Consider the following 18867-nt stretch of genomic DNA (forward strand, 5'->3'; position numbering starts at 1 on the left):
GCGTGTCTCGCTGGCGCAGGGATAGAGCTGACCCTGCAGATCCAGGACACCGTGGGGGTGAAGGCCACCCTGAAGGAGTTCACGGAGAAGCTGGCGGGGGCCGAGGATCACCAGCGGGCTTTGGCGGCACTCAGGGCGGAGGTGGAGAGCTTCGCCGCCCTCTTCCCTCTGCCGGGCCTGCCCGACTTCTAGAGGAGGGCCCGCCCGCCCAGGGACCCAGCGCCCTGGAGGCCCCACACGGGCCCCTTTCCAGACTTTGCTTTTTTTACCTTGTTCACAAACCATTTGTTTAAGGCTCAGTGTTAGTCATCCTGGGACAAGTTATTAAGGAGTTTAAATCTGAACCTCACTTTCTCGCAGTTATGTATAGTTATTCTGGAAAAATGAAATACAATTTAGCCATTCAGCCTTAATTATCCAGACTGGTGGAAGGCAGGGTTACTGGGAAGACTCCACTCTTAAGAGTCCCTGGGCTTCCCTGACTTGCTGCGGCAGCCAGAAGCACCGAAGTTTGAGCTTGGAAGAGCCGCCCGTTGCTGTCTGTTCCCCAGTGGGCGCCAGAGGAGGACTCGGTTATAACCGTCGCAAACGAGGAGGGGGTGTCCTGGCCCTTCTGCTGTGCTTTCAATCAGAATCACAAGTTAGACGGGTCTGTTCAGGTGCCACCCAGCTCGGTGGGAGTCCCGCTTACAGCACCTGGGCAGGAGCGGGATGTAGTCCCCTTCCCCCAGCCCAGGGCAGGCAGGCTGCTGAGCAGACAGCCACCTCCCTCCCGTGATCAGGAAACCAGAGGTCACCTTCCCACAGAAACTTTATTTTTCACAAATCTCAAGTGCAAAACATAGATGACCATTTTTAATAAGCACAAATTTTTAACCACAGAATGTCTACAAGAATTATAGCTTTAAAAAATACAACCGATTTTTATATCTCAAAAATAACTCAAATAAATTAATTTCTTAAAAAGTACACTTCTCATACTATTTGTTTGGCATGACTGGTTGAACTCTGGTGCAGCCACACCGGGAGCTGCGGGCACACGTGTGGCGTGTGCACCGTGCTCTCGCCCTGGCTGCAGTGACCACGGCTCACCCGGTGGGACTCACGCTCACACACGACGAGGAGCATGCAGTAATAATGTAGCTTTTCAAAAAACGACAAATAAGACTTCCTCACGCACTATGCTTCTCACCGTGGCCTTAACATGGCCGTGGTTGACGCCCCGGGGCTCCAGCACGGCGGGCAGGGTGGCTGCCACCTCCGCAGCTGTGGAAACAGCCTCACACCCAGGAGCTTGACTCTTCCCCCGCAGGAGACAAAGGCCACCACACAAGCACTCCCGGGAGGCTGGGGCCCCAGACCAGCACTTGATTCATGGCCAAGTGCTCCCTCCTCCCCACAGCTGAAACCAAACCTCAAAGCAGGAGGGGCTCAGAAGAGCTGGGTGTGCTCCACCCTTAGCTGAGGCTGGTTTTCCTTCCAGCCAGAAGTAGAGATTTGATACTTTCCCTTTTGCAATCTGTTAGTACCATCTCTCTCTCAAAAATTCCAGTTGTATCAGTTTCTATCACAATATTGGGAAAAAGCCAGAAAGCTAGCTGGTTTGCTTCAAAGCACGAGCCAAGGCACTTTCTTGAGCCTCTAGGGAGATGGGAGGTAAGATCTGATGCTGGCGTGGGGGGCTGGTGCCTCCGAAGGCTGTCCACGCGGACTGAGGGACCGCACCAGCCCAGGAGGGCTCCTGCCTGTGCAAAGACGACGTGGGCCACGTGGAGCCGCTGACCGGCCAGGCGCCATCAGGCTGGTGGGGAGGGTGGGTGGCGAGCTGCGTGCGAGATCTTCCAGGCCGCTGGGCCTCCGGGGACGTGTCACAAGCTGCAGCAGCCCCGGCACTCGGGGGAGAATCTATCGGCCATCCTGGGATTGTGACATGGGATTTGTTACTTGTTTGGGGATGAAGTCTACGATACTTTGCACACAGTAACTGATCTGAAGCAAGAAGTTCAGAGCTACATGGGAAATGGCAGCTGGGCTATCACAGCCCATTTCCAGATTCTACTAAAGGAGTAGGGTCCCCAGGGCCACAGGTGCTATAAAAGGGTTCAGCTGATGTCTACCGTGGAGCTTCTGGAAATCACTACTGCATAAATGCCAGCCTAGGCAGGTTCTTCTTAACTTGGACTGCTTTAAAAAGGCAGGGTGGGGGGCAGGTAACGGACTGGAAGTGAAGCTGAAACAAACCTCAAGGTTCTGGTGCCTGGGCCTTCGAGGCGATACTTAGGATTGAAGAAGTACTAAGGGCACTGACACCCTCTGATTTTGGAAGCGTTTCTCAGCATTTGGACGCTTGCTGACCTAGTACCAGGGAAAACCTCTTGTTAAGATTCCTGACAAGATGAGTTCGTTGCACAGGCCCCCACCACTCAGACTCAGGTGCGTCCGAGACTCCTGGCAGGTTCCAGTCGCCAGCGTGGCAGGGCCAGGAAGGCCTGGTTCCCCTTTGAGCTCCCTTTGAAGAGAAACATACTTGGCATCAAGCAATTCTGTGAACCTGCACACTGCAAAGTTGGATTTTAAGCAAAATTTAAATGCTGGAGTTCAGCCAGTGGTCAGCGGAGACAGCTCTACTCCTCAATGAAGAAACAGCTCAAGAGAGGGGCTCCAGGTGCCCTCTCTGCGGCCGCCCCACAGCCAGGCCTTCTGCTTGCACCGGCAGGGCTCGCCCGAGGCGGCACTTCTGCACAAACACCCTCCAGAGTGGACTTCCGCTTCTAGGAGGCCAGTGTGACTGACCTGCTGCCCTTTCTGGCTTCCCAGGTGCGAGGTGTGAACCGCAGAGGCCATGTTGGTGGCCCGGGAACGAGACGGGTGGGCCCGTGATCGCTTCCCATCTGGTCATTTGGGCCCCACGGACCGCTCTTCCCTCGGAGATAAGGTGTCACAAGCTCGTGTCCCAGGAGGCCCAAGTACACGCAATTAGCCACCTCCCTAGAAAACAAAGCAGCATCTGAACACAAGGGGAGCGGTGGTAACAGGAGGGCAGCCTTCCCACCAGCACCCACACTGCACGTTCGGAAGCTGCCGTGTGGTCCCTGGAGACGCCTCTCTGGGGGACACAGGTGACAGCACAGGTACAAGGACCCGAGGAGACGCGGTAGCAGCCCTGTCACAGTGGGCCTCGGTCACGGCCTCCGGAGCAGAATGACACTCTGGCGGTAATGGGGACCCTGACCAGAAGCCTGGGCAGGGAGGGCCCCGGGGGAGAGGTGATACGAAGCCTCCTCGGCCACCAGGGGGTCCTGACCGCTGTGGTGCGCCGCAAAGCTGGTGGCGGACCAGGTCTCAACAGCAGGACTCGGACGACACAGGACACGGCCCCGGCAGACACGCACGCGTGCTCAGGAGCAACCGCTGTGGCTGGTTCAGGTGTGTTTTACCACAACATGGGGGAAAAAATTAAAAAGCAGTAATACCAAGAGTTCTCCCTGCTTAGGGACAAACGGCTTAAGGAAGAGAAGTGTGACATTTTCAAGGTTGCAGAGAACCATCCAGCTACACACACCGGTGGTAACTGTGTCAGGAGGGTCCTGGTGGGTGAACAGGAGGTGGGGCTGGGACTCAGCTGGGGCGGAACGAGCTGCTCTGAACGCGCATGCTCCAGGCCGGCCTTCCCGGAGGAGATCCCAGCCCGCCGGCTGCCCCGCGCCCGCGACACCCCGTGAGGTAGTGAAGTGCTTGCGAAGGTCTGCGGTGACCTCTGCCGGGCGAGCGCCAGCCCGTCTGCAGACCCTCCCCGAGAGGACAGTGTCGGCGCCCCCAGGAGAGCTGGTGGCTCCTCGCCCGCACAGCGGGAAGCCTGTGCCCAGCCCCCCACGACAGCGGTTCTGATGACCAGGGGCCAGTGCCTGGTCACTCCGCTGAGCCTGGGAGCCCAGCGCAGGCCCCTCCGTGCCTGGCGAGGAGGTGAGGACAGGGCAGGGTGCATCCAGGGGCCTCCCCTGGGAGGGCGGCTCCGCGAGGCCACGCAAAAGGCCCAGCTGGGGTCTGCACGAGGCAATGGACGTTCCGTCGTTCTGCTTTCGACCAAATCGTCCGGTTACCGGCTGCTCCCCTTGACCTTGCTGTGCGAGAGGGCCGGCGTGGTCCTCCCTGCAGGCTCCGCCTCCCTGCCCCTCATCACGCTGCCGAAGCTTTCTTCTGCCCTGGCCCCCAGTCCCGACCCCAGGCCACTCTCCACGGGGCCGCGAGCTGTTACCGTCCTTCCAGATGCCGCCCGGGGGCCAGTGCCCCCACACCCCTTGCCCAGAGCCACCTGGGAACCACATCTGCCACCTCGGTTTCCTTCCCGCCAACGACACCAGAAGTCTAAACAGCTCAGAAGACCCCCCGGTCATGCCAACGCCCTCCCCGTACCCTCAGTCACAGGTCTTGGTCACAGTGGCCGGGCCTGACTTCAGATCTTGTATAGGAAACTGGGGACGTAGTCGAACCTGAGCACGGGCTGGCCGGCCGCGGAAGGCTCCCGCGTGTAGTGTAGCTTCAGCAGCTCTGCCAGGTACTGGACCACCTTGACGTCTTCATTCACCAGCCCCAGGTTCAGCTGCAAGAAGCTGGCCTGGCGGCTGGCGGCCAGCCCCTCGGCTTCCGTGCCGCGGGTGGGCAGGTGCAGGTGGCGGCAGAAGGCGTAGAGGAAGGCCTTGGCGCAGAGCTGCGTGAGCACACTCTGCACGTGCAGGGAGTAGGTGCTGCCCCGCTTGATGTGCGTGCGGTGGTCCGCCAGCCGGGGCACCAGGGTGCCTCTGTAGAGGGGGCAGCGCAGGGTCTTCCGGTCCAGGTCCAGGATGCTCGTGTAGCGGCTGTAGCGGCTCAGGGCGTGGAGGGTGCCAGCACTGGCGGGGGATGCCACCCTGAAACACACAGGCCAAGGTCAGGAGGCAGAAGCCGGGGTGGGCCGCTGCCGCGAGGCCAGCCCCCACCCGGCCCCACTCGCCGGCGCTCTCTGGAAGGCAGGTCTGGCCATCACGACCTTCAATGCTCCTCACCCCTCTCACGACCAAGGTCAAGTGCCTAGCGTGGCCCACGAGGCCCCGACGACCTGCTTCCTGCTGCCCCTGACGCCCCACCTGTCACTCCCCAGGGACTCCCCTGCAGCCTCGCCAGGCTTTCCGTGGGGGCCCTTCTGCTCTGCCCGGAACACCCAGCCCTCCCTCTGTGCCCGGCTTACGCCGACGTAAACCTCACCCAGCCTTCCCTGACCTGTTTGCTCCTCTCGTTCTTGCTCTGTGACCTTGGTCGAGGTCCTTAACTTCCGAGCCTCGTCTGTGAGGCAGGGACGATGGTCCTGCCTCTGGGGTCACAGCGGAGGCACAGGCTGTGGCGCTCAGGACAGCGTCCGGCCCTCGCCACCGGCCTGGCGCTGACCAGTGTGGCGCCAGGAGCTCCTGCAGACCCAGGACCGTACCCCATGCTGTGCTTGGCACATCAGAGGCAGGCAGGCCAGGCTCACCCAGCGAGGGAAGGAGGCCGGAGTGTCGGCCTCAGTAAGCGGCCCCTTCCCACCCCGTCTAGACCGGGTCTCCCAGAGGAGTTGGGATCGCCCTGCAGAGCCCAGCAAACAGCTGGCTGACCAGCCGCTTCGCACACTGACGCTCCTCTGGAAGTTGGGGCTTGTGAAGCAGTTGTAAAAGGACTGACGGTCTCTTGGGACTGAGGCCACCTCGTCATACTTTCCCCTCGTGGGTGCCCTCTTCTTGTAGAGTTGACGGTCGCTTACCGAGCGCCTAGCGTATTCCAGGCAGTGACCTGGGGCCTGGCCTGGCCGGGAAGAAAGGACACGCGCACGAGCCGGCCCAGCGAGGGGAGGCGTGGCCTCCGTGTCCACAGCAGCGGCCGCGGGCTGGGAAGGCGCTGGAGGAGGGACCTCGGAGTCCTGAGAGAGGTGGGCTCTGGGGACTGCAGAGCACGGCAGGCGCAGGGGCAAGCGGGGCCACGTGTGCGGGGCCGAGCCCCCCACCACAGGCCACGAGGAGTCAGACTTGCGGGCAGCTCCCCGCCCGCTCCTGGGTCACCCTTACCTCCCCCCGAGGGGGCTGGGCCATGAGCTAAATGCCTCACCTCATCTTACTGCCCTGCACTTGGCCGCCGCCCACCTCAGGCCAGCCTCTCCCCAGGCTCTGGCGCCCCGGCCTACTCCCGCCCACGGCGGCACCACCTCTTTTGCGCCTCCAAACTTTTCCTTCATTGGTTTCCCCCAAAGCTCCTCCGGAGGCCAAATAACATGGGAGGAGGTGCGGCCGGGCCTCTGTCCCTCAGGCAGCACCCCGCCCGCCCCCGTCTTGAACTTCATCACGGCCCATCCGAAGCCGGGGTGGCGGGGGGACTCTGCACAGATGAGGACGCTGAGGCCCGCAGAGGGACCGTGGCTTGTCCTAGGTCACCCATGTAGAAGGCGGCTGAGCCGGGATTAGACCCAGGGCCTCTGACGCAACACCAGCACCTCCCTGCCAGAACGGAGCTGTCTTCCAAACAGTCCAGGCCTTCTCACTGCTGCTTAGTAAGCAACCGGATTATTGCTGGTTCTGATTTATAATCGCGGGAGACCAACCTGATTGTTTATCCGTCTCTTACACCCACAAATGGCTGATCTGACTGACAAGCATTTCCAGGCAGAGGGCCTACTTAAGTGGGAAAAAAGAAATCCAGGGTCAATGCCACTGGTGGTTCTGGGGTGAGAGTCCTGAGGAACAGTCGTACCCACAATCCAAGTGCCTGGGGGGGAAGGGACTGTCCTAGGCCACAGCTCTCGGATCCCAGACTGAGCCAGCACCTGGGACCGAGCCCCGTGGACACACAAAGGCACCCCTCTGCGCGCACCCTTAAATGCTGACCCTCAGGTGGGCCTCCATCTGCCTCTCCGTCTCAGTGCCGGATCTGCCTGCAGGGCCGGCTCACCACCCACCCGCAGCTCTGAGCACCCCCGGGGGCCAGGGCTCCGCGTGCATCCCGGGGGCAGCCCTTCCCTGCTCCGCGGGGTAGCGGCAGGAGCCTCCGCGCCCGACAGCCAGGGCCACGGCTCGTCCCCTCACGGCGCCGCCCCACCGGGTCCGCTGCTCACCGCCCGGGACGCCTTCGGGTGAGCAGCGAATCCAGTCCCCTCTCTCCTCCTGGCCCCTCGGTCGACCCTCCAGTGACACGTGCCCTGGGGGGCAAGGCCCCCGACCCGTCGACCGTGGCGCCCGCCCGAGCAAGGCCCTCTGGGGGCAGATCTCCCGGTTCCCAGCACTTGTGCGCGCTCAGGGGGTGTGGGAGGGAGGGCTTCGTGGGTTGAGTCACCAGACATTCCCTAGAAAGGTCTCAGCTGTCACTGCTGACGGGCCTCCCGCTTTCCTGGAGGGACCCTCCACGGCTCCAAGTCCGGAGGCGAGGGCCCAGCTCCACCCCGGCCGCCTGGCCTGCCTTCCACACGGCGATCGGCGCCCCCCTCCACTCCCCCCAGGACGTCAGAGCAGCGCCTGCATGGAGCAGGCACGGTTCAGACACGATGGGCCCCCGACACTCGCCAGCAAGAGGCAGGTCTTCCTCGTGCAGGTGGAAACAGCCTGGGGGAGCACCAGCCCACGGGGTGGTGACGCTGGGACGGGAGCGAGGGCGGCCCTGTCACGCGACGCCCCACTGCTGACCCACCTGTATCCTGGCTCCGGGCACAGCGGCTGGCCCGTAATGGCTCTCAGTAAGTATCTGGCAAATGACCACTATTTTCCCAGGAGGGAGGAAGGCGCTGCCCAGGTGCCCACTGCGGAGGAGCAGCTCACAGCCCCCTTCCAGGGACACTGCCACCTGCCGCTACCCACGCCTGCACCCCAGAGACATCGTGATCGATCACAGCCGGCTCCCCAGTGCAGCCACACCGGGCCGCAGAATCCTTCTCAACACAGCACTGCAGTCGGGTGCCCAGGAGAGTGGAGCTGATGTGAAGGATACACCTCATTTGCCTGCCGGCGCGTTCTAAGAAAGGAAGCTCAGGGGAAGCCTCTGGAAAGGGCAAGGCCATCCCGAACCTGGTCCTGGATAACCCAGGTGATGTCGATAAACTGACGTGTTTTAGATTCTCCACCTTTTGAGGCAAAAAAAATCAAAGGTCAGTCAGAGATTGGGATGAGAGGAGAGAGTTGGAGGAGTGAAGGTGTGTGTGTAGGGGCCGCCCGCCCGTCATCCTACTGAGAACAGCAGCCCAACGCAGTCCCTTAAAGGCCTCCCCCACCCCGCCTCCAGCTCAAACTTGGCGCCGGCAGGGGGGCAGGGGCCCGGGCACCCGCTGAGCCTGGGCCCTGCGTCCACGCTCCCACGATGCCCACGGGCTGGGCTTGCCCCGGTGTGGCAGGCCCGTCCTCACTGTTCCCCCACTGCGATCCCAGCCTCCCTGCCGCTCAAGCCAGAGACCCCAGCCCTCCTCCGGGACCCCGTCCCACGCCTCCCACGCGAGGCGCCCCCGTCAGAGCTCTAGCCTCCCTGTGCCGCCGGGCTCTGGCCTCCGGAGCACGAATTCTCCCAGAGCAGGGGCCCTGCCGGAGACCTCCAGCTCATACCCCAGCGCCGCCAGCACGGCCCGAGAGTGAAGTGGACGTGGAAGCGCCCCAGGCTTGAATCCCACCACCATGCCCCCGCGGGGCAGCCAGGGATCGAGTCAGGTGGCCGTGAGCGGGGCGAACACGAGGCGGCTCGGGACGGTGACCTCACGGACGCCAGGGACCCGCGTAAAGGGAAACAGAACGAACGGCGGCTGACTGCCGCGGGGAGGAAAGGCCTCCTGCCCCCTCCGTGGTCCAGAGAGCGGGCTCCGACCAGCAGCCAGCTGGACGCGCGTGCGTCTCAGGTGAGCACAGGCGGCTGCGGGGAGAGGAGCCAGGAGGCTGGGCCCAGTGCGCACGCCACGGCAGGAGTCCCCCGAGCCAGACAAGCAGAACGTGGAAAACCCCAGAGAACCTGCTACAGCGCCAGCCGGTGACGCGGGGGAAAAGGAGGAAGCTTCCGGGGGGGCGGGGGGGATGGGCTCCTGGGGCAGAGGGGACAGCGGAGGGAGAGCCGGGGCGGCTGCCTCTCCCAGCACCCCTGCCGTCCTCAGAGGCAGACCCCGCCTCAGTCATTTACCCCATAGTGTGAGTTAGAGACTCAGCAGGGACCTGAGACCCAGCAGTCCAGTCGTTCCCAAACCTCGCCGCACACCGGGCGAAGCCCACGCCGTACCCCAGGCCAACCCGAACGCAACCCTGCGGTATTCTAGAAAATCCTCCCAAACAGTTCTGACACGGCAGGGTGCAGACCAGGTTGGGAACCACTCAGGAATTGCAACCCCTCCTGTGACAGACAAGGCAACAGGTCAGAAAAGGGAGAGGATTTGCCAAAAGTGACACAGCGAGTTGGTGCTGGGGCCAATCTGGAAGCCAGGCCTCCTGGTTCTGGGACCACCACACCGACTCGTGAACCTCACCCAGAGGGACGGCTACCTGAAGCCTCATCTCTGACCAGCCAGGGCCCATCCCCACCACCTGTAACCAATTACCTCTGCAAGCCAATAAGCTTCCACTTCTGAAAATCCGTGATATGCAGAGGAGAGGAGACCCAGTGCTTCACGGGTTTGGCATGGAGGCTGTAGTTGGGGACGAAGATGGACAGCGCGCTCACCAGCTTCCTGACTACGGCCTCCTCCTCCCCTAGGATCACGAGCGTCCTCCCGCAGAGCAGGGAGTAGATGGCTGGGTGGGCAAAGGGGTACTGGCGGATGAATTTTAAGGCGTTCTGGCCCGCCCTCTTCTTATGCCTCTCGGAAGAGGGGCCAGTGGGAGGAACAGAGGAGGGAGTCCTGGCGGAGCTGGCGGAGGTGACGCTGCTCCCATAGCTGGTGGCGTCGGAGTGGTCATCCAGGCTGGTCTTACTGCCGTCCCGGCTGGCCAGCAGGTGGCTCGGGTCCAGCTCATAAGCAGGGAAGCCTTCGGAACCGCTGTCTCGGGAAGAGGCGTTGGCGTTTTCCACTGAGATGTCCACGTGGAACTCCTGGTCCTTCTGCCGGTAGTGCTGCGGGGGGACACTCACGACCCCGTCCTCATCGGAGAGCGTGTGGCCCGGGGTGGAGAGCGGCACCCGCAGAGTGCCACCCTCCCTCCCGATGCAGCAGGAGTCTGTCTGTGACGGGGTGACTCCCGAGCCGCCCTCCTCGGCCTCCCCCAGCTCCGGCAGGCTGAGGCCTGCCTGGAAGTGGATGGCTCCCCCGCCGTCATCTGCGTAGGACTCTTCTTCATTAATGGCACTTGGGTAACTGGCCTTGAAGTCGTCGGGGACGAAGGCCTCGGAGGGACAGGTGCTGAGGACTTCAATACTGTCCCCGCTGATCGTCCTATGGCTGACAGCCTTGCTCCGGACCACCTGGGGGCTCGAGGGCACCGGGAGGCTGGCCTGGCTGTCAGACGTCGACAGCACAGAGGTGGACTTCTCCGTGCCGAGGACCTCGATGCTCTCGCCACTGCTGATGCTCCCTTTCATGTCCGTGTCCAGGTAGGCCAGGTTCTCCTGGGGGTCAAAACTGCTTGGCTCTGTCACCTCCACTTCCCTGGACCCCTCCTCCCCAAGGTCCTGCTCCATCTTGATTAGCACAGACTCCACACTGGACTTGTAGGAGCCCACGCTAATTAACACTTGAGGAACTGGACATTCCTCTACAGACCTGGAAGGTGGCCTGTCGTGACTGGGCCTAGGGGGTGCACTCTCCTGTTTCTCTACCCTCCTGTCATCGACCTCTACCAAGTCTTCAAAGAGGAAGTTTGTGATACGCTGTTGCTTCAGGAGCGCTCTGTCGATCTGGCTGGTCAGGAGGTAGCACAGGTCTCCTCTGAAAACGTGCTCAATGTGGCTGAGCTGGGCCAGGGTCTGGGTGAAGTACTCGGTGTCGCAGAGCTCTTCCAAGGTCTTCAGCTTCTTGTCAAAACACTTGGTGGACTTTGCTTTGATGAGTTTTGGGGTGTAGGCGGGTCTGCAGGTGTAATGGTCTGTGTCAGCAGACTCTTCGGGGTCAGAGGTAGTGGCTGCCTGGCTGGGCGGATCCTGGGTGTGCTCCGTCTCCCCAGGACACAAATCGGACCCCCTCAACTTCCGATGAGGGTACGAGCGGATCTGCCTCAGCAGGTCTTGATGTTCGATGATGGACTTCTCCACACTGGCCAGCTCATTGGCCTTCTCGATGGCCTGAGATGAGTAAAAGCCTTTGTCATTGGCTTTCTTCTGAATCTCCGTCTCGGTGTGCAGCACTGTTCTGGTGTAATCCAAGTCTTTCAGTTTTTTTTCAAGTTCCCCAGCAAATGCCTTCCTGTTGCCTGTTTTCAAGCACTCTGAAGCTTTGGAAAATTCAGCTGAGAGCTCCTGGAACTGCTGCATGATTTTGTGCTGGTCTGCTGAGATATAAGCCATACAAAAGGGCCTCACGAAGCCACGGGCCTCCAGGTCGTACAGGGTGAGGTGGTGCACGTAGGCAAAGGCCCCCTCCTTGGAGTCTCCCAGCACGACCTTGGAATCCTCCACGAAGTTCAGCTTGGGGTAGGCAGAACCAGGGGGATGGCCCACGAAGGAGGCCTGGTAATCCACAGACATGATCCGCAAAGAGAAGTAATTGAGATCAAAAGTACCGAAAACTTTGGTGTCACTGGGGATGGTCAGTAAGGGCTGGGGTCCCACCTGCTCAGAGAACTCGGAAATAAGGATGAAGTCCCGAGAGAACTTGGCCCCGGACAGTCTGGACCATGGACCGGCTCCTTGGCTGGCGAAGGGGAAGAGCGGCACCGAGTACTCCTCGGGCAGGGCCGGCCCATTGTAAGGCCCCTCCTCGCACTCGTCCTCTTTGGTGAAGGCCACCACGTCAGGGGCGCTGATCATATTTCCAGGTATATGGTGAGAACATTGAGAGGAAGTGGGAAAGAATGCGGGAGCAGCCAACGCGAGGGAGCCAGGCCTCTGGAGGAGGAAGCAAAGTTCTTTGCGGGTTTCTTTGCGCCCTCAGGGGTACGAGGCTGCCGGTCACACACCCGCGGGCTCGAACTCCCGCAGCCCCTCAGAGCTGTGGCTCCTCCAGAGCTCTCGGAGGCCTGAGGAACTCCGCGAGTCGGGAAGACCCGGGAGGACGGCTGCCCTTCTACTCCTCGGGCGACCACGGCCAGCGCAGGGCACCCGCAGAGAGGTCACCGGCGCTTCCCAGAACCCACCGCCACGGCAACAGCCTCAGCCTTGAACAGGTGCCCAATGCGGGGGTACGGGCCGCCGCACGGACCATCCAGGCGTGGCAGCCCCCACGGCCCAAGAGCAGAAACCGTCGCGGCTCCCCGGACGCCACCACCCAGAGCCAGCTACCGCGGCGCCGCCATCTTGGTATCACATGACTCGAGACATCGAGTCGCGCGACCCGGAAGCGTTCGCGTCAACTTCCGATCCGGAGAGGGGCGTCTCCCGAGGGCGGAGCGGGAAGGGAGGGAAGTGAGGTTGCCGCGCCGGGCAGCCTGGGAGTTGTAGTTCGCGGGGCTGTGCCCCTCGCGCCGACGGAAGCGGCGGGAAGGCGGGCGGAAGTGGGCTGCGTGAGGGACTGCGGATCAGCGGGAGGCTCCGGGTCCCTGGGCTGGCGCCGCAGATGCGCGGGGCCCGGGGATGATCTTCGCAGCCGTCCGCTGCGCGCTCCGCTGGCTGCCGCGGCCTGGGAGCCGGGCGCTGACCCTCGCCGACATGGAGGTGGCCATGCGAGGCGTGCGGAAGATCCTCTGCGTGGCCGAGAAGAACGACGCGGCCAAGGGCATCGCCGACCTGCTGTCCGGCGGCCGCATGCGGCGGGTGAGGAGGCCCCTGGGCGGGCGGGACCGGGACGAGCGGCCGCTGCTCCCACCGGGGGTCCCAGCCGTTGGGCCGGCGCCTCTGGGCGCCTCTTGCGACCGACGGGCGTTTAGAAACGGAGTTAACGTGTTTCTCGTTTGCTTGGAGACCTTGGGTCCGCCTTGCACGGCGGCGGATGCCAAGCGGGCCTGAGACTCGGAACCGCAGGCCACACTCCCCCGACTTACTCTCGAGCCTGCGGGGTCCCCCGCCTGCACGCCCGGCCCTACAGTCTAGGTGCATCCGAGAGGGCGACCCGCCCGAGCCCCTGTTCCGTCGCTACTAACGAATTACGAGAGTCAGGCGAGTTGGGGATCAGGTGTGTTCTGGACACACGGAAGGCCCAAAGGAGAGGGACGGTGAGAAAGGGTTTGGGAAGGAGGTGACACGAGGCCTCACGAGCTGTCAGGACACTCTCAATTACAAAAGTGGATCCTGAAACGGTTTTCTGGAGACTTCCCAGAGCATGGGTGGACGTTCCCTGCTCTTTTTTCTTTCACATCGCGGGGTCCTCAGGCCTCTGCTTCCCGCGGTGGATGGTGGGAACAGGAGCCGAGGTTGTGCGGGTGCTGGCTGACAGCGTCACCTCTTTTCCGGCGCTGAGTGTCCTGGTGACCAGCCCCAGGCTGTGCCCATTTCTAGGGCTCCAGGCTCCTTGAGACGGGGCCCTCTACACAGAGCTAACTTGTGTATCCTTGGGGCTCTGTTTGAGTGTCTCTTTTTCAGGGAAGCTTTTCCTCGCATCCCTCTCCCCCAGCTGGGTCAGGGCGCTGTGTGATAAGCTCACCCTATTTTACTTGGAAGGCACCTCCCAGTTACACTTCGACGACGTGCTGTTGAATTACTCATCTCAGTCCCCGCCACCCCTCTGTGGACTCGAAGCTCCGAGGGAAAGGGCTATGGCTATTTGGGTCATTGCTGTATCCCTGGTACCTAACACGTGTCTGGAATACAGGAGGCCCTCAATCCATATTTGTTGGATGAACATTTGAGCTCAGTCTTGAAAGTTTTACCAGGCACTGGAAACGCCATGTTCAAAGAACAACCCAGTGGCTTGAAACAGCTTGGCAAGTTCAAAAGGTGGGAGTTGGGAGTGGGGACGGTGGGGGAAGGAGCCAGTGGGCACGGCAAGCATGGCAGTTGAAGGCACATCGTGAGAGGAGTAGAGAGCCACGTGTTTTGCACGTGAGTGTCAACCGTTTTGAAGTATACAGTTCGGCAGCGTTTAGTACGTTCCCAATGTTGTGCATCCGTCACCTCCGTTTAGTTCCAGGTTTTATCACACCAGGAGGAAACCCCGTAGCCATGAAGTAGTCACTCCTCATTCCCCACTTCTCCCAGCCGCTGGCAGTCACTAAGCTGCTTTGTGTCCTCAAAGATTTGTGTCTGTTCTGGATATTTCACACAAAAAGATTAATACAATACGTGGCCTTTTGTGTCAGGCTTCTTTCACTTAGCATTTTTGAGATCCATTCACGTTGTAGTATGTTAGTACTGCATTCCTTTTTACGGCTGAATAATAAATATCCCATCGTATAGATAGATCACGTCTGGTTTATCTTTTCTTCAGTTGGTGAGCATTTGGACTGGTTCCACCTTTTGGCTCTTGTGAATAGAGCTGCTATAGACATTCATGTACAAGTTTTTACTTGAATACCTGTTTTTAGTTCTTTGGGGTAAATGCCTAGGAGTGGAATCGCTGGGTCATAAGTTAACTCTATGTTTAACTTTTTGAGGAAATGCCAAACTATTTTCCACAGTGGCTGAAACATTTTGCATTCTTACCATCAATGTTCCAGTTTCTCCACATTCTGTCAACACTTGTTCTCTTTCTTTTCTTTTTTTAATTATCACCATCCTGGTGGGTGTGAAATATCTTGCTGTGGTTTCAGTTTGCGTTTCCCAAGTGACCGATGATGCTGAGCGTCTTTTCATGTGCTTGTTGGCCATTGAGTCTCCTTCTTTGGAGAAATGTCTGTTCATGTCTTTTGCCCATTTTTGAATTGTCTTTTTGTAGCTGAGCTGTGAGAGTTCTTTATATATTCAGGATACTAGGTCCTTGTTAGATATATGATTTGCAGATGTTCTCATTCTGTGGATTGTCTTCTCACTTTCTTGATAGTGTTCTTAGATGCACCGAAGTTTTTAATGTTGGTGAAGTCCAGTTTATCTGTTTTTCCTTCTTTTGTTGATTATACTTTCACTGTCATATCTAAGAAGCCATTGCCAAACTGAAGGTCATGAAGATTTGCCCCTATGTTTTCTTCTAAGAGTTTAAACTGTTATATTTGGCTCATTGATCCATTTTGAGTTAATTTTTCTATGTGGTGTAAAATAAAAATCCAGCTTCATCCTTTTACATATGAATAGCCAGTTTTTCTCAGCACTGTTTGTTGAAAAGACTGTCCTTTTCCCATAGAATGGCCTTGGCATCCTTGTCAAAAAACAGTTGACCATAGACATTTGGGTTTATTTCTGGACTGTCAGTTCTGTCCCATTCTTCTGTATGTCTTTGCTTATGCCAGTACTACACTGTGTAGATTTCCTGTAGCTTGGTGATAAGATTTGAAATTGAGCAGGGCGAGTCCTCCTACTTTGTTCTTCTCTTTCAAAATTTTTTGGCTACTTGGGGCCCCTTGCAGTTCCATATGAATTTGCTGTCTTAACATTAAGTCTTCCAATCTATGAACAAAGATTGTCTTTCCATTTATTTATGTCTTTAATTTTTTAACGTATTTTATTGAAGTATAGTTGATTTACAATGTGTTAATTTATATTGTACAGCAGAGTGACCCAGTTATAGATATATGTACATTCTCTTTCATATTCTTTTCCATTATGGTTTGTCACAGGACATTGAATATAGTTCCCTGTGCTATACAGTAGGACCTTGTTGTTTATCCATCTATTTATAATAGTTTGCATCTGCTAATCCCAGACTCCCACTCCATCCCTCCCCCACCCCCCTCCCCCTTGGCAACCACAAATCTGTTCTTTGTGTCTGTGAGTCTGTTTCTGTTTCATAGATAAGTTCATTTGTGTCATATTTTAGGTTCCACATATAAATGATATCATATGGTATTTCTCTTTCTCTTTCTGACTTGCTTCGCTTAGTATGATAATCTCTAGGTCCATCCGTGTAGCTGCAAATGTCATGATTTCATTCTTTTTATGACTGAGTATGTCTTCTTTAATTTCTTTCAACAATCTGTTACAGTTTTCATTGTGCTTTTGGATGCTGTTATAAATGGAATTGTTTTAATTTGCTGTTCAGGTTGTTCCTTCCTGTTGGTTTTTGTGTGTTGATCTTGTATCCTGAGACTTTGCTTACTTTGTTTGTTAGCACTAATAGTTTCATTGTGGCTTCTTTAGGATTTTATCTATAAGATCATGTTGACTGTGAATAGACAGTTCTACTTCTTCCTTTCCGATTTGAATGTCTTTTATTTCTTTTTCTTGCTCAGTTGCTCTGGTTAGAACTTCTAGTAATCTTGGATAGCAATGGCGAAAACGGGCATTCTGTTTTGTTCCTGATTTTAGCGGAAAAGCTTTCAGTCTTTCAGCATTGAGTGTGATGTTAGCTGTGGGTTTTTTGTAAATGCCACACTTCACTTTATGGTGAAGGCTGTTGAATTTTTATCAAATGCTTTTTCTGCATCAGTTGAGATGAGCAGTGTAGGTTTTAAGTGGATCATATTTGTGTTTTATAAAGTCATTGTGGCCACAGAGGACTTGAGGAATGAAAGGCTAGAGTCCGGGAGGCAGCTGTTGGGGTTCTCCATGTGGGGGGTAAGAGGCCTGAACCCTAGGGACCCAGGAGCACTGGGTGGGAGCAGAGGGAACGGAGAGGAAGGGAATGATGAGAGCAGTCAGGGTGTAAAAGGTGAAAGTTCACCATGCTTTTTCACACGTTTTGGTCCTTCTTCCTGAAATGACATTGTCCCTCTTTTCTCCTGACGAACTCTTCACCTTTTAAAAGAAAAAATAAAGTTAAAAGAAAAAATAAAGGACAACTTAAATGAACCTGTTTCGTGAACTCTTTCCTCAGCGTCCTCTCCATCCATTTCCTTCTCTGTTTCCGGATGCGTTCTCATCACTCTTGGTGCTGGCCATCATCACGGGTCGATTCTCTAGCTGCTCATCCCTCTCTCCCATGGTGTGTCGCTCCCTAAGACAGTGACGGGTCTGTTCATTTATTTATCCCTCACACAGGGCTTGCCTCGAATGAAGCAATCCCTGCCTTTAAGGGACTTAAGTTCTGTAGAGGAGCTAAGACATCCACACGCAGAGCTCAGAATCAGGTGATAGTCGTTGCAGCTTTTGTAATAGCAAAGAATGGAAGTAACACGGACTAGTCATGGCAGGGGATAGCAAAGTAAATTGTACTTTCTTATGCTAGATAGTTAGACACCTGTTATGGAAAAGACTTTCAAACATATATATAAATATGTACACATTTGAGAGAAATTCATGAAAATATTGACACAGATAGAATGTCTCTCTTTTTTCTTTAAGAGTAGTGCTTAAACGCTAGTAACTACTTCAGATAGTTCAGAGAATGCAAATGTGTATCAAGTAAGCCAGCCCCACTGTCCACAGTGACCGCTGTTAGTAACTTATAGATCTTTGAGGGCTTTATATTCAGGAGGAGAAATCTTAAAAAAGAATCCAGTAGATTCAGTGGCAGCAATGTGATCAGTCCCTACAGAGCACTTAGAGAAGATGGGACTGCTCTGGGGTTGGGGGAGTTTGTTTTTTTGTTTTCTTTAGTTTTAATGGCGTGGATGGCACTGCAAAGAGATCACAGGAGCCACATTCTTGGTCTGTCTACTAGGTTTTCTTCTTTCACTGGGCTCCAAAACTCTGCTGTGATTTGGGAGCAACCCATTCCCCTGAGCACCTCACCCAAGCGGTGGAATCATACGTAACTGAGTACTGTCCTCAGCTGGGAACTGCGGGGAGGCAAGTTTGAAATGCCAGGAAAAACATTTTACTTCCTCAGGACCATCCCCTGGTGGAGGAGGCTGCCTGGGAGAGCCCTGGCCCCGGGTCGCACACATGCTGTTAGACAGGTCATCCACTGGGAGAGGATTAGAACAGTGGTTTCCAGACTGTTCCCGGGAGATCCAGGAGACCACGGACGTGCACCTCGGGAGCCACCTGGGGCCGGACTGGGGATAGGCTGTTAGCAGAGCTCAGCCTTGTTGCAGCCAGAGTGCTTGGACCTTGTTACATATCAGGGTCCACGTAAGAGCTTGTCTGGGAAGCTTCAGTGCTTTCTTAAAAAGAGGTAGAAACCCCAGTGATGCAATGATTTCTCTTCTCTGGTACTAAAAGGGCTTAACTAGCAACTGGAGTTTGTAGAGGGGAGTTTCCTTTCTTGGCAACACTAGACGAGTGAGCTCTTAAGATAAATTCCGTCTTTAAATTTGCCATTGTGCCTCGAAAAGAGCCTCATTCAATGTTCGACCCAGAGAAATTGTGTGAGGGTGTTCTCGACACGATCCTTCTTGGCGCTTGGAGGTTGCCCCAGTCCTGCTTGGCCTGCGTCTTGTCTTCTGTGCAGCGTTGGTGTGAAACTCGCGTGCATAGCTACTTTTAACACCTTTGTAGAAGGTGGGATCTTCTCTGAGAGGGTTTCGTTCACACATAAATGCAGCTGAGGAGGTGCTTTGTAGGCTGGTTCCCAGGCCTGACTGGGGCTCATAGCGTTACTGGATTTCAGAGCCAGAGGGACCTTACAGGTAACTTTACTCAGAATAAATTGAGGTTCAGAAAGGTGAATACTTGCCTGTGGTCACCAGTTTATTGGCGCAGTTGTATGGCCAGGAAGTAGAGAGGTGTGTGTGGAGAACGGACAAAACCGTCAAGAGATGCGTGTCCTAATCCTCTCTCTGGAGTAATTGTCCTGTGATCTTGGACAAGTCCATTCTCAGCTCTAGAAAGATGTTACATGGTGTTACACGT

The 18867-nt window shown here is 56.7% G+C and overlaps 3 protein-coding genes across 12 annotated transcripts in view; 2 read left to right on the forward strand and 1 right to left on the reverse strand.

The window, feature by feature from the left end:
• Nucleotides 1-969, forward strand: part of SHMT1 (serine hydroxymethyltransferase 1) — a 55641-nt gene extending 54672 nt beyond the window's left edge. For all 5 annotated transcript variants that reach the window (XM_082443384.1, XM_082443382.1, XM_082443386.1 and 2 more), the window contains one exon: nt 20-969. In XM_082443384.1, coding sequence (XP_082299510.1) covers nt 20-192 — 173 coding nt within the window. In that variant the 3' untranslated portion in view covers nt 193-969. The remainder of the gene's footprint in view (nt 1-19) is intronic.
• The window catches only part of TOP3A (DNA topoisomerase III alpha), a 37515-nt gene that overhangs the window by 225 nt on the left and 18423 nt on the right, over nt 1-18867 (forward strand). For 2 of the 3 annotated variants that reach the window (XM_082443376.1, XM_082443377.1), the window contains exon 1: nt 12545-12861. The exons of the other annotated variant lie outside the window; for it this stretch is intronic. In XM_082443376.1, coding sequence (XP_082299502.1) covers nt 12682-12861 — 180 coding nt within the window. In that variant the 5' untranslated portion in view covers nt 12545-12681. Of the gene's footprint in view, nt 1-12544; nt 12862-18867 lie in introns of those variants that run through there. 3 annotated transcript variants of the gene reach the window in all.
• SMCR8 (SMCR8-C9orf72 complex subunit) lies at nt 829-12413 on the reverse strand (the record flags this gene model as incomplete). 4 transcript variants are annotated; one of them, XR_014257914.1, is made up of 3 exons in its annotated part: nt 9560-12413; nt 2242-2988; nt 829-1917 (listed from the first exon to the last, which is right to left on the reverse strand). XR_014257914.1 is itself a non-coding variant. In XM_082443380.1 (2 exons), the coding sequence occupies exons 1-2, from the start codon at nt 11917-11919 to the stop codon at nt 2772-2774; spliced, it is 2577 nt and encodes an 858-aa protein (XP_082299506.1). In that variant the 5' UTR covers nt 11920-12413. The 4 variants fall into 4 exon arrangements, 3 of the variants coding, with proteins under 3 accessions (XP_082299506.1, XP_082299505.1, XP_082299507.1); XM_082443380.1 differs by having other exon boundaries at nt 829-2988; XM_082443379.1 differs by lacking the exons at nt 829-1917; nt 2242-2988 and adding an exon at nt 4454-4907.

This window comes from Balaenoptera physalus (assembly GCF_965194825.1).
Source record: "Balaenoptera physalus genome assembly, chromosome: 20".
Lineage (NCBI taxonomy): Eukaryota > Metazoa > Chordata > Mammalia > Artiodactyla > Balaenopteridae > Balaenoptera > Balaenoptera physalus.